A 15113-nucleotide genomic window follows, 5' to 3' on the forward strand; every position below is an offset into this window, starting at 1 on the left:
CTTACCTTTGTCTTTGAAGAGTCTTCCTGAATCTGTCTTGAGAAGTTAAGAGTATTTTAAAAGAAATCATAAAAGTTGGACTTCTTTATGAGTTACTGTATCAATACCAATGTAAATAGTCACGAAAATCATAAATGAATTGTTTTATTTTAAGGATGCAAATAGCATATCTAAGTTATTTCCTTTACTCTTTTGGGTGCTATAGGTGGTGCCTCCCTTCTATTATTAATAACACATTTGTAGAGTCAGCAGCAGGTCTCACTGTACAGAAATTTCTTCTGGATTCCAAGAATAGATATTTTATTTTATAAACAATCTACCCTGAAGCCACCTGGGCTAGTGATCATTCCTTTCATAGGCCTCATGTTTACCCTGTTGAGCTTCTCTTCTCTTTATTTTCCTCCTGCGTCTATCTCTACCGATGCAATTCTAACTTAATATCCAATGAATGTCTCAACATGCCTTCAATGACTCCTTTCTTAGTTCCTCTCCACTCACTAACCTGTAAACTCTTTTAAGACATGGGCCATAGTCCCTGGAACATAAAATTGCACTTTGAACATAAGAGAAAAACAGAGAGAATTTACTGATTTGAATCAATAGAAATATGTATAAGTGGTTTTAAGACATGGCATTTTATGAAGTATGAAGTTTTCTACTCAAGAATTAAATTGAATGTACATTTACTCTGTGTGAAGATTGTGAAAAATAACAGAATCTTAGCTTACACATGGTTCTTAAAAATTAAAAGATTATCTCAGAAATTTATGAGATAGATAGGGCAACATTATCTCCATTTTATAGGTGAATACACGAAGGCTGAGGAACGCTAGATTAATTCCTGGGGTGTTACAGCTGTGAGGGAAGAAGCTCAATTTTTTGACTAGAGTCCTTTCTTTTTCCATAATATCACTCAAATGTAGGGAAGGGGAATGTGAATCTTTTGTCAGTATTCTGACCTACTGACACAAATAAATGCTAATAATTAGCATAGATATTAAACAATCTTCCTTAAGCCCATTCCAAGGCCGTTGGAAGGAAGACATTTACATTTATCAGAGGGCTATTCTGGACGTTCAGCCCTTTTTCTTCCTTTGTTGCTAACAGAACAGCTCACAAGAAACCTAATCCAACCTTTATCGTTTCAAAAGAAAGCATATTAATTAAAACTATTGTAGAAATTTGGAGTGAGGACAATAGGATGGACTAGGTGGATTACTTATGATCCTTAAAATCAAAAGAAGGAAAGGCTAAGTCTATAGCAATACGGTGCTCTGCTCCCAAAGGAGGCTGGGATTCCTGGGGTACACAGCTCTCCCAGTGGATGGGGCAGGGGGTGCACTGTGCAGATGCCACTTTCAGGTTCCATCCATTTTGACTCCCCTGCGGTTAGAGATGGAAGAAGAATGAAAGGTGGCAAATCTCAGCAGACTAAAATGGAAGGAGGGTGTGATTCGACCTTTTGCCTGATTATAACTAGGGGTCCTGACTTCTCACTCCACACTCATTAAAGGGCTTCTCGGGCTTCCCTGGTGGCGCAGTGGTTGAGAGTACGCCTGCCGATGCAGGGGACGCGGGTTCGAGCCCCGGTCCGGGAAGATCCTACATGCCACGGGGCGGCTGGGCCTGTGAGCCATGGCCACTGAGCCTGTGCGTCCGGAGCCTGTGCTCCGCAACGGGAGAGGCCGCAACAGTGAGAGGTCCGCACACCGCAAAAAAAAAAAAAAAAAAAAGGGCTTCTCGCGCTCTCAGCTTCAGAGCAAACAGAGGACACTGAGGGAACAGTACCTTTGGAAAGCTCCTGATTACAGATCTGAGATCTTAGGCCTCATCCCAGAGGGACCATCCGTTGAGTATTAGGGACCCTTTAGAGATGAGAAATTACCTTGAAACACCCTTTCAATGCCTTATTATTTCAGATTATAAGCCTGGAAAAGAGATGAAAGAAAAACATCAGCTGTGCCCCTGAAAAGGTATCATTTAACCCCTGATTTCCAAAGGGAGAGAATAGAATGCTCCCTGTAAGTTAGAAGAAGTGGGCTCAACATTGTAAATATGCTTCCTCAACTGTTTTACTGTCCCTAGAGTTATACTTAAAAGGATTGACAGGAGAGGGAATAATGCTATTACTTCAACAGGCATAAAATCTATTTCCTGTGCGAAGGGAAGAAGAAAGAGAGTTCATGAGCATTGCTTATAAACTGCTACTTTAGGCTTTAGGCTTTTTAGCAGCAGTAGCAAGATTAGAAGAGAGATTTATTTCCCTTTCAATTTATCTTCCTTTCATTTAAGAAGCATATTAATATTTTTCACTGTGCGTAGTCTACCTTTTCCATCCCACTCTCTTTATCCCAAATTTCTACAATAGTTTTCAATTTATACACTTCCCTTTTCTTGAAATGGTGGAGGATGAATTAAGTCTTTTGTGAATAATTCCTTTTAGCAATCATGGGATTAAGAAAGCTTGGACCCCCAAATAGCCTTCTGATGAATGTAAGCAAAGATCTAAGACAACTCCCATACTCCCAGGCCTCTAGCTCTGAGGCTTATAATTATCTGTAACAGACTGCAGACTGTAAATATATTTACTGGTCCCAAACATCATCATTGTGTAATATAGAAGAAAAAGAATTGGGTCTAAGGTCAGTTCCAGGGTTTACTTTGGGCCTCAGCTACTTGTTACAGTGTGATCTATAAAACACTAAAGCCAGATTTCTCATCTGTAAAATGGGAATCAAGATGTTTCTAATAACCTGTACTTATGACATGCATTTTCAAGGGTTATTTAGAGTGAGTGAGGTTCAGAGGTAGCTGTCTCCAAGAAAAAAAAATCCCTGTAAGGAAACTAAGTAAAATCCAGATTATCCATTACTGGTAACCTGTGTAACAGTGGGTTATTGGCCTGATACGCAAGTCTCAAATTATTTCTCTTGATATTAATCTCCCCCTTAGGGATAGATATATGGCTTCTATAGTGACCTCAGGGAAAATCTGCTCACAATTTGTATGTACAGACACCCAAATATTTTCATAATCTACCATGGTATGACTGAGACCAATCTGGAACATTTAACTGAGACTTTATTCATTTCAGGGGGGAGGGGGTTACAATGTTACAAAACTAGACAATATCTTATGGGATATAGCTTGCTGCTCTTTAGGCTCACATTGCTTACCTCATCCTGGTTTCTGCCATACTTTTGTGTGGTGAGACTATCTTAAAAGCATTCCAGAATTCATTCCTAATCATCAGTTTTCCTTGAGATCCCAAACCAGCTTCCTGACAGTACTGCTTGAGCACCTAGATCCAGTCATATCTGAAGCACGAACTTTTTAATTATGAACGCTAATTATTCCCTTGCTTTGATTAAGCATGTTTAAGTTATTTTCTCTCATTTATAGCTATGTTAGTTTGAGCCCGTATTTCCTCTTTATATCTTCTACAGAGCCTGGCACAGACTATATCTGTTGAATGAGTGCCTTAATTATTAATCATACCACTATTTGGAAGTTTATATATATATATATATATTTTTTTTTTTTTTTTTTTTCTGGTACGCGGGCCTCTCACTGCTGTGGCCTCTCCCGTTGCGGAGCACAGGCTCCGGATGCGCAGGCTCAGTGGCCATGGCTCATGGGCCCAGCCGCTCCATGGCATGTGAGATCTTCTTGGACCGGGGCACGAACCCGTGTCCCCTGCATCGGCAGGCAGACTCTCAACCACTGTGCCACCAGGGAAGCCAAAAAAATACATATATTTTTCTATGACAAAATTTATGGCAGAAATAAATACCAAAAACTTGTTTTTATCTGTTGTTCATTCACTGAAATATTTTCTAAAATAAAGCCAAAAAAGTAGGATTAAATTTTTTGTCATTTATTTATTCATTAGATATAAATTCATTACAAAATTGACTTTTACATATAATTAGAAATATTTTAAATCATAAACAAATCAAAATCATTTAAAATATTAAGTGTTAAGTTATATCTTACATTTATAGAGTATCCAATGTTAAGAATCATAACTGGATGTCTGGTTATGTTCATGTAACAAAAAATGTAGCTAAAAATATGACAAATATGTTAAGAAATATACCATATATTTGTAGCTTGTAAACCAAATAAAATTACTAAAAATTTAAATTTTTATTATTTTGATTTATTAAAATTTTTTAAATGGTACATTTAATATTGACCTTATGTGAATCTTTTGGTAAACTGAAACAAATGTAAATTGCATATCTTGACTTTACAGGCAAGAGGTAAATTTATCAAAAAATTATCATAGGTGTACTAACTCTATACTTAGTAGGTCAGTTGTTGATTTGTCACACTTTAAAAAAATGTTTCTGTTTTCTTGAAATAGATCAAACAGTAATTCTTTTCATTGATTCACATAGCTTCTTTTCTTCAAAATTTTCAAAATTATAGTTTAGCATCACTGCAGTATTAAACAATCCCATTCATTAAATGTCACCTGCATAAGTAAGGTTTTCCAATTGCCCTTATTTTCCAGATACTAGTGAGATACAAATATGATCTATTTTCAGATGATTAGAGGACATTGGAAATGTGATCAAATTTTAAAAACTGATACTGGATTCTAATTTTTATGGGAGGTTAGGTAAGAGAATGCTGTACACACAAAGCACTTGACCTTTTAGGCCAGTTAACATCTGAAAGCCTCATTAATGTACCCCAGATAAAGGAAAGAACCATTGAACCCTAAATGCTGAAAATATTAGTCTGGCCACATATACAAAAGATATACAAAAGAGGTGCACATATACAAAAGAGGTGCACATCAAAAGATTATGGTTAAAACCTAGGAGAAGAAAATCCATTATTCGAAAATGTTATGCACAATATAAAAATATTCATTGCAATCACAAAAGTGCTATTTAATTTTTATTTCTCACTTTATATTAGTAAAATATTAACTCTGGTTTACTGGATGGGCATGGTAAAACCATAAAGTTAGAACATATACTCAGGTCAGAGAAATTTCTAATTTTTCAAACATCAGTAAAATAAGTTTCTATACATAATTCCAGTGAATATCAAATGCCTATAGATATGATTGTAAGAACAAGGGGTCATTTTCTCCCACATAAGCCAGAGCGAGTTATCCTTTACCACAAATGTGCTGTAATTTCTTTAAACTGGGCTGAGACCAAGTTTCACTTAAAAGCTGTTACATTTTATGTGGCTTTGTTGTATGTACCAAATGTGATAAGCCTGGGTGCTTCCTCATAGTACCTAACACATGATGCAGCACATAAAAAATGCAAAATAATTTGTTGACTAATCAATTTTGTTTTACAACTTGATCATTTAGACTTTCAAAATATTTATGTTGCTTTCTTGATTCCTACTATTAAAGCACAGTCAGTTCTAATTCTTATATTTGTAATTAAAAAGAGATAAATTTCACCATACAGGGGAACAGATATTAGAATGTAAAAGGAACTTTTTTGTTTTGGTTTTGTTTTTAGAAAATAGAATGTGTTCCATTTCTTCCCAAGTCATGAAAATAATTAATATATTTGATTCCCCTTCACGGATTATAAAGAAAACTGGGTGGTAGCAAAACTTCATAAATAGATCATTTGTCCACATCACCAAAATAAAGCAAAAACCAAACAGCAATAAAACAAAAGACATGTCTTAGTCACAAAGAATTCCAAATAGAATACTCATGCTCTCAGGCATTGATTGTACAGATGACTTACTGAAGGGTGGAATAAAGAAAAATGGGAAAGGCGTACAACATGGTGGGTCTTATCATCAACTGAAGTTTGGTTCCCCAAAAATCATAGGTGCACATCTTTGATACCTAACTTATTCTGGGAAGGATAGGGAGCCTGGGGAATTGGAAAGAAGGAGAACTAACATGAACATGAAGAATGCATGTTTTTTAATCTAGAAAGAGAGATCTTTGATGTCAATATTTCCATTAAATCTATGCACACTTATTTAGAAAATAATGTCTCTATTTTTTAGATGCATGTTCTCACACAGAATGAATTAACCCAAAAATGGGTTCATACCAGAAAAAAGAATACTGTGATCAGAGCAATGATTTCTAGTGTTAACTACAAATGACTCACATTTAAAAAAAATTGTATACAAAAAAGTTCACCCAACATATCTGCAATGCCAATCAAAAGCAGAGAACAGTGCCCTGGGATGGCAGTGTTGGAGTAAAGCTGATGGGACCCAGGCTCAATTTATAGAATGTCAGTGATTATCTACTTTGACTTCTGTATTCTACAGTTGGGAAAACTGAATTTTCATACCAAGGAAGTATCTTTCTCAAGGTCACAGCAGATGAGTGAGTCTGAGTCTCATGAGGGTGGCCACAGCATCTAACTTGTTCACATTTTATCATCACCACAGAGCACAATGCCTGCTACACAGTTGGTGTTCTACAAATATTTTGGGTGTGTTGATGAATGAACAAATGAACACATGAATGACTGAATGGATAAGTAAGACAGTGTCAGAGCTAGGCTAGACTATACTTTCAGGAATAGAAGTGTATCAGCATCTAATTAGTTTAGGATAGTGACTTATTCCGTTACCACGAATTCCTCAGAAATCTTCTTGTTTGTGTGATGTTGGTTGCAGACACAATGCCAGGTGCCCATAGAAGCTGATACACCATGCAGGCATTTTGAAGTAATTTTCATTCTCTTTTATCTTTTAATTTATCAGTGTTGTTGCTTATCAGTAGACTTCCAGGTGTTGAAGAGATTTTTTTGTCAGCTCCATCATGGGACACTCAAGTTAATGAACTGCACTACACATAACATTACTCACTTTATGTCTTCAGGAATGGCAATGGGCAAAGATTCTTGTTTCTACCCCACCCCCAGTTATTTGAACACCCAATAACAGCTATGTGGAGCAATTATAATGCTCATTTCAAAGGCAGTTTTTAGAAATGAAGAGGAACAGGAGAGAAATAAAAGTGGAAAGGTGAAGGCTGTGAACATTTAAACTGTCTGATGAAAGAAGAAAAGCTTTTAGACTTGTTATAATTGGAATGGCACATGTAGGTCTCAAAGGAATATTCAGGCAATTGGAAAATACCTTTTCAAGTATAGGGCCAAGGAAGGAAGTCAACAGCAGGTGTGGTTGTGTAAACAAGTCAAATTTAGGTGAAAGAAGAGCAGGCATGTTTCATTATAGATTCCTGGAAGCCATTCCCTGCAGATTTAAGTAGGTAATTGAGAGTGACATTTAAAGTGGCAGGAGACAGTCTGGGCAATAGCTTGCATTTTCCACATAGTCAGGTTCAAGTGCAAGACAGGTCTTGTAAACAGAGTTCATGGCAGTCCTTTGTGATAGAGGAGGGGATCACTAAGACTGCTTAGGGACCCAGGTAAACTTCCAGCCTCCCTCTTCATCTCGACGAACAAAGGCTTGTCCCTGGTGGAAGGAGTGAGTTTTCACATTACAGTGAGGGCTCAGGGATGTGGAAAAGGCCATCTCTGTCTTATTGGGTGACACATCAGAAGTATAGTAAGGAAGAGTTTGTAGTCCTCCTGGGGGATTTGAAAGTTGAGAAAGGAAGTGAAAATCTTCCCTGTGGCTGGCAGTGCTGTGTGAGGGGGTTGTTCTGTCACCTCCATAGTCAATTGGCAGATCTTCCCCGGAGGCACCGGGATAATCAACTGCATCATTCAGAAACTGGGGAAATGTGCTTGTGGTCCGTCTGGGATGAGATGACAGGGCACTGTAGTTAGCTGATGAGGTGTCATCAATGGTGTTGAGGTCTTTCAACCCCAGTGTTTGAAGAACCCAGGGATCCACAGGGGGCCCAGGTTGTTCACAGTTAGCAAATTCACTAGAGAGGTTTCTTTTGGCATTTTTATGATGGGGAATCTCAGGAGGAAAATATCTTTGCTCTTTGGGTTTCCTCTTCCCCTTTCTGAATTTTCCACGTGCTTTGGAGAACCCATCTGATGACAGCAATTTCTGGGGAAGTAATATTTGAAAATACACAGTCAGATAATCAACATCATTTTCTTTAAGACTGTCAAATATTTACTGGTCACCTTAATTCCTTAGAAAACTTGATTAAATTTATATTTTCACATGCAAAAGCAAAACTCATTGGATTAACTTCTGCTTTTAAATCAAAATCTATGATGACAAGTTACCACCTAGAAATTCCAATTCATATAATTTTACTAGTCATTTAAAAGTTGAAATGATGGGCTTCCCTGGTGGTGCAGTGGTTGAGAGTCCGCCTGCCGTTGGAGGGAATACGGGTTCGTGCCCCAGTCCGGGAAGATCCCACATGCCGCGTAGCGGCTGGGCCCATGAGCCATGGTCGCTGAGCCTGCGTGTCCGGAGCCTGTGCTCCGCAACGGGAGAGGCCACAGCAGTGAGAGGGCCGCGTACCGCAAAAAAATTAAAAATACAGCATTAAAAAAAAAAAAAGTTGAAATGATGTCTTTAAAACTTCAGTTCTGGGAAGTAATGATTATTATTATTATTATGGCAATAATAGCAACTATCATGTATTGAACACGGGTTATATGCATGATCTCATTTTATGTAGATACTATTAAACCCTCCTTTAATGAGGAAACTGAGGCACAGGCACATTAGTGACTTGCTAAGGATCATGCAGCCTAGATTTAAGCCTAAGGCACCTGAATCTAGACAGAACCACTGATTACAATTCTACATAACACTCTTCCTCTAATTTTCCTAACCTTCACAGCACTCCCATGTGGTATGTATTATATTATTCTAAATCTTGCAAAATTGAGAACAAGAGAGAAAAATTGCTTAATTAATATCACTTACTAATTTAATAACTGTGCTTTTTCACAGAATGGTGGCTGGAGATAGGACCCCAGGCTAATAACTGTAAGCTGTGCTCCCTTTTTTTAACAAAACTAACTGAATTCTAAAGGCACTAAATATAGTGGTTTTTCTTCTCTGAGCTGCTCTATCTAGGTAAGAGTCGTAAGAAATATGATCGATTTAGATAAATAATGTAGCTTGTCTAGAAGTAAGGTAAAGATTGATGATAAAACAATAATGGTAACAGAATGGCAGACAGGTAACAAAAAATACAAAACCCCAAAAAGGAAGAACAACAAAAAGGGACTATGGGCAAACTATCCTTGAGTTAGAAACAGTTCATTTTAAAAGGGTAAGAATGAAATGTTCATGAACAGATAATGTACTCGGCTATGTCTAATTACCAGTCAAGAGATGTGGGTTCCAGCCATATTTATAACATTTTAGACATGGAAAGATTCTTAAAAGATCTTTTAGCCCATACACTTACAAAGAAGTAAATGAGGCCCCAAGTGGGAGAGTGACTGACCTAAAGTTAAACAGATAAAAGAAACGCATGTCTCTCGGATCTAATTCCCGCTCCAGCGTCCCATCCAACTCTATCTTTTGATTAGCCTCTGTTGTCTCAGCAATCCCCTTGACTGGTTTTTGATTCTTAAGCAACTCCTTTTGTAATATATGCTAAAATCTGCAATCTAGATACTTCAGGGAAATGATATATAAACATTGTTGTGAAAGTGCTATATTTCCTTCAGAAAAATTTGCCCATCCTATTGGCGCATTTCAAGGCACATTGCTTAATACACTTCTTACACTGAATCAAGGAGTTTTACCCAAATGGTCTTCTTTCTCAAATCACTGCTCTGTCCTTATAGAGGGGGTCATCACATACCTTGGCTTTTTCCTCAAGACATTTAACTAAAGCAGAATTCAGGTATTGTCTGAGATGATTATTCTCTTCATGTAACCTAGCGAGTTCTTCTTCCTTCTGCACCAGAGTATCTTGGAGCTGCAAAAAGCAGACAATGGTGAAGGCTGCTCCACTATATTGACTTTGTAACCTTATAATAATGCCACTGATCCTTAACCTACTTAAACTTGATTATTATTCTGTTTGTTTTATGAACTCAATCTCAGGGAGCCCTAGTCCTCAAAAGCCTAAGTTCAATCTACACCCACTTACCACTTGATTGTTCAGTTTGTGCTCTGAATTTTTTCATTGCAAAGTGTTTGAAGAGATTAGATGATTTTTAAAATTGTAACCACAAGGGGATCGGGAAGGGATGTAGGAAAATGAGCTGCGTGCAACTGTTTAAATATAGAAAACGGTGTTTAGAAAGGTTTTGCTGAACTTCTTCCTTGCATGTTAAAAAAAGAAGAAAGAAAAAAAGATGTGGGTTGGCTTCCCTCAGTCTCAGGTCAGTTTGTACGTCCACTAGATTAAATTACTCTCTCATAAATAACAACAAACAAAATAGGGAAAATGAAGCAATCTTTGCAAGAACTTTTACAATCATCATCCCTTGTCCAAGTGATGAGCTGTTTATGGTTTAAAAATACTATCACACTCATTCTATCATTTGATCTTTCCACCAGCCCTCTGAGGTAGGCAGCACAAATATCTCCATTTCATAGATAAGAGAAAGGAGGATTTGAGAGGTCATACAGCTAAAATGTGTAAGGCCAGGGCTTGATTGAAGGTCTTCCTAGAGGGTTTTGGTCGTTGTTGGTTTTGTTGTTATTATTTCCTGTCATGGTGATCACCTAACTTTGACTTCTCTGTGAACAAATGTCCATTTTGGTTCTAAACTGACAGTCAATGAACTGAACAAGGGAAAAGAAGCCATGTGACATTAAGGTATGATGTTGAGAATGAACTGCATGGAACATGGCCGGTCTCATGTTCTGATTATCTACACATACCTGCTTGTTTCTGTAGAGCTGAGAGGAAAGCTGAGCCTCTTCCCATGAACACGAATTAAGAACAGGGAAATTCGAGTCACTGGATGATTCTATGTGAAAACACCAAATGGGTAACTGAGAAAACACACATGCAGTTTTTGTGTAATCAAGAACTCACTGGAGGATTTCGGAAAGGTAATAGGTTCAATTACCTTTCTAACATTAGCCATTGCCTCCACATGGGAAAATAACATTTAAAGTTTTCAGAAGGGGCAAGCATGTTATGAAAGAAATATTTATAGACTATATGCCAAGGTGGCTACAGAGGTGAATTTTTAGGAGTCAAGAGGTCAACTTCCTTCCTAATATATATATTCCTGCTGGCTAAATTTATAAAGACTGTCCTATCTGCTTTACTAGTTCATGCAGATGTTTATTGGTCCCACCCTCAAGTAGGCCTACATTTCAATTCCGCTATGTTTTCCAAGTTTTTATCTTATTTTCTAAGCTGTGGTGCTTAATGATATAGTGTTTGGCTCCAGAATCAAATCCTATTTTTGTTTTTGTTTTTGTTTTTGTTTTTGTTTTTAAATCCTATTTTTGATGCTACCATTTTTCCCCAGATGAAAAATTTCTGCCTATCTGCCTATCAGTTAAGCCTGAGAGAGAGTATTTATTCAGAATTCTATGGAATAGCACTTTCTACTTCAAAATAATTTGAACTTGCTTCTCTGAAGAACTCATTGAAAATCTCAAAACTGTACCCAAACTCATGTATTTCAAATGCCATCATCTATAAAGTGTTTTATGATTTTTCAAAGAGATTTTGTTGTTCTTTTCATATTTGACAGCAAATTATGCCTACCAATAAGAACTATGCTTGGGCATGCTAATTTGGTTTACTTTTAGTTTCTTTTCCTCATCTAGTACAGTTCTGACTCTTGCTCTCCTCTACTTCAACTAAAATATTACTGAAATATTTCTGATTAAAGTGGAATGATGGGCAAGGAGACAGGAATAAAATTTTATACACTCTTTGGTTTCACATTCTTGGGCATTCTGTTTTCTGTGTTTCTTGCAGTAGAAAGCTAAAATTGAATAACTTCCTTCCTTACATATAAGTGTGTTTCAATATTTGGGGGCTTTTTGTTTGTGTCTTTTCTCAAATTCAACAAATTCCTGTGGTAGAACCAACAGTCCAGATATTGAATTCTGAAATGCCTTAGAGTTCTTCCAGAAACTTGAGCGTTAATCAGAAATTCCTTTAATAGTTATAAACACTGTTTACTAAGCCCCAGGGCAAAATTAATGTGCAATTTTCCATCAAAGTTATACTTCCCTCCAAAGTTGAAGTCTTCTTTAGGCAAAAAGGAATCATTTTCTTTCCACTTATAAGACACTATTCATAGAATTTCCTTTATGAAATAAAAGATTAAGTTAGTACTTCTCCTTGCTTCTCTCTCATACCCAGGGAAATTTTCCTGAATACCAAAAAAAAAAAAAAAAAAAAAAAAGCTCTAACTGGTATTTTAATTCCAAAAGCATCACAATAGTATTGTTTATATAACATTGACCCAGACCCATACTTTCTCAGTGACTCTGAAATCTCCAAGAACTGTAAAGTATAGGGAGAAATACATATTGTACAGTGAGCAACGGGAAGAAGCCCATTTTCACTATTTGGCAAGTACACAAAAAGCAAGTTATTAGGTTGCAAAATACAGGAGTCTTTGGGCTTTCTTAAACTTTACATATCATCCCTTCTTTTACAGAGTTCCAGCCCATAATGCCTTGCAACTATGAGTACAGGAAAAGGGCTTCAGATCTACCAGGAAAGCAGAAGAGCAGAACTTACCCTGTGCCTGTGGTGCTTGTTGGGGCTCTCTGTTGTCCAGGAGACCAGCAGCCCAGAAAGAGACCCAAGTCTCCGTGGAAACGTCAACACTAGATTCTGACGTCGTACCGGAATACGGGCAATTATAGCTCTGGCCTCCTACAAAGTACTGGTCTTGGCAAGGCAGAACGGTGTTCTGTAAAATTCAGTATGTGGGAGGTCCCAAGAGATGGGGTGATGAGAATTTGGAGGGAGAAAAGAGTGGGAGAAAGAAACAGAAAATATGCGCAGTGAATAAAAAACAGTAAAGGTGTTAAATATAGATCCCAGATTGATTCTGAGTGGTCCAAATATAATTACTAAAAAGGAATCAGCTCCTTGGTTTACCCAGTACTTTCCTTAGGTCCTCTCAGCAAAGAACAGGCTAGTATTAGATGGACCAAACTTGTAAATATCTAGGAGTAGTCTCTGTTGCCAGGTCTGAGGCATCTAACAGGCTACCCAAGATCTAAGTAAAAGGAATTCTACTTAATGAGTGAAACATGTAAGAGCTACTTGACTCTTTTTAGCAAATATCTTAATTATATTTCTAACAACCTTAAATGACAAAGAACTTAGAATGCTAAGGCTGAAATGGACAGAACACGTCACATAATCTAACCTCCTTATTTTCGTTTTTAGTTTCTGAATTATAAACTTGCTCCATTCCTCCCTTCCTCCTACCTCTCTTCCTCTGGTTTTAAATGCTACTGGATACTACTGAAACAGGTTAGTTAGCAGAGACAGGAAGCTCTAATTAGGTCTCTCCACCACTACATCTCAATGCCTTTCCAAAGTTATCTTGCTACTACTAACTGACTGGCATGTATTCTCTACTGTGTTCTGAGCCAGTGAACACCCTCTTGCCCCAGCTTCCTCAAACCTCAAACACACAGTCTTTCCAAACGTCCAGTTAGGGGCAGGTATGCAGACTCCCTGGGTTAATTTGTACAACCGCCCATTCCTAATTATTTGTCAATGTTTAATCAGGTAAAAGCCATTCATTTCAGCAGAGCCCAGCTTTGGACAAACTCTTTGACCACGACAAGTCTTTTGTTGACTTGTGAACTTTCTCAGGCATAACATAAACAGAGAGAAAACAAATAAAAAGAGGAAAAAAGAAAGTTAAGTCAATTAAGTCACACTTTGTTAACATTCCCAATAAGTTAAGTTTTGAAAAAGTCCAGTCTTGAAGCAAGTCCAGCGTGGGCAGTGCAGACCAAAGAAATTCCACCAAAAGTTTATCAAGTGCTATTTTCTTTTATTCTGAAAGCATGTTTGTAGGCTCTTCCTCTGAGGTTATTATTGGAATCAAAGCTGAGCTATTATGCAATTGACATCTGAGAAGGAAACAAACCCCAAATACCCCTAGCCTCAAGTTCAAGTGTTTGCAAATATGTGCATAATCTAGAGAAAGAGGTGGAATGAAAAGCGAGTACAGGTGTAAAGGGAAAGTTGGGAGAAAGTACAGAGAGTAGAAATAACAGAGAGGACGAAAGGATGAAAGAGAGACAGAGAAACAGAGACAGAGAGAAAGCCAGGAGGAGACAGGGGAGAAGAAAAGAGAGATGGAGCAGGAAGGAAGACCTGTTTTAATTGGCAGGTAGCAGAGAAATCTTGTTTCCAAGGTGGAAGAAATTCTAAAGGCAAAGCTTAGTAGACCTCAGAGACCCCCGGTTTCGCCAGCGGACTAGCTAACGCTGGCTCCTCACTTACCATCTTGCCCTGGAAGAAGGCGCTGCAGAAACTGAGCCCACTCTTAATTTTTCGGGAAAGCCGGTGGGAGCTTTAAATGGGACTGAGGGGAGGAGCTAGGAGAGGCGAGTTCTAATCTAAGGGAGCTCCGGGTGACGCCCGGGGCTCCCGGCAAGCGCCGCCCTCTGATTTGGTGCGAGGTTTAACAAGCTGGTGACGTGGGTCAGGAGACATCTGGCCAAAGCCAAAGTCACTGCCACTATCGGCGACCGCCTCCCGAGACCTGGGACCCAGCGGGCCGGGGTCTCGGGCAGGCCCACGGCGCTCCGCCTCCGGGTGCGCAGCGCGGCTTCAAAACCCGCGCCGGTGCCGGCTCGCCGCGCGTCCCCCGGGGCCCCGGCGTCAGGACCCGCCGTGACCGCGCCGCCCGGACGGGTAGGGCGATCCCGGCTCCTGCCCGCGCGAGGCACGCAGCTGCCGGGCAAGGCGGGGCGCACAGGTTGGCCCGGGAGCCAGGGTGTAGGGTCAGGAAAAACGCAAACCAGCATCTCGGGGTTCAGAGCGGCGCTTGGGGAACCCTTCCAACCCCAAGGTTAATACTGCTCATGGGTATTCTCTGGCCACTTGATAAATAGCTTGCTCTATGACGTTGCGATTGATTGGCATTTTCCTTCTATATAATGTCTCATTTTCCCCAGCTTCTGGAGTGGGTGTGAAATGTGGAGGCGATCTGTATCCATTCTACAATGTAAGCTTCAGGAGAACAGCGGTTTCTGTCCGTTTTGTTCACTGCTGTCTCCAAAGTGCCCGGAACAAT

The 15113-nt window shown here is 38.8% G+C and overlaps 1 protein-coding gene across 1 annotated transcript; it reads right to left on the reverse strand.

Annotated features, from left to right (window-relative positions):
- Positions 1–3877: 3877 nt before the first annotated feature.
- GMNC (geminin coiled-coil domain containing) lies at positions 3878–14449 on the reverse strand. Its single transcript, XM_067738413.1, has 5 exons — positions 14318–14449; positions 12584–12758; positions 10750–10838; positions 9719–9835; positions 3878–7986 (listed from the first exon to the last, which is right to left on the reverse strand). Exons 1-5 carry the CDS (start codon positions 14318–14320, stop codon positions 7369–7371), a joined length of 1002 nt encoding a protein of 333 aa, XP_067594514.1. The 5' UTR covers positions 14321–14449; the 3' UTR covers positions 3878–7368.
- Between the last annotated feature and the right edge of the window lie 664 nt (positions 14450–15113).

Source organism: Pseudorca crassidens, chromosome 5, assembly GCF_039906515.1.
Source record: "Pseudorca crassidens isolate mPseCra1 chromosome 5, mPseCra1.hap1, whole genome shotgun sequence".
NCBI classification, from domain to species: Eukaryota; Metazoa; Chordata; class Mammalia; order Artiodactyla; family Delphinidae; genus Pseudorca; species Pseudorca crassidens.

Excerpts from the sequence above, each read along its gene's own strand:
- GMNC (XM_067738413.1), bottom strand. Across the intron at positions 10,839-12,583 it reads ACAAGCACCACAGGCACAGG|AATCATCCAGTGACTCGAAT; the intron begins GTAAGTTCTGCT and ends GTTTTCACATAG. Across the intron at positions 9,836-10,749 it reads AGCTCTACAGAAACAAGCAG|CTCCAAGATACTCTGGTGCA; the intron begins GTATGTGTAGAT and ends TGCTTTTTGCAG.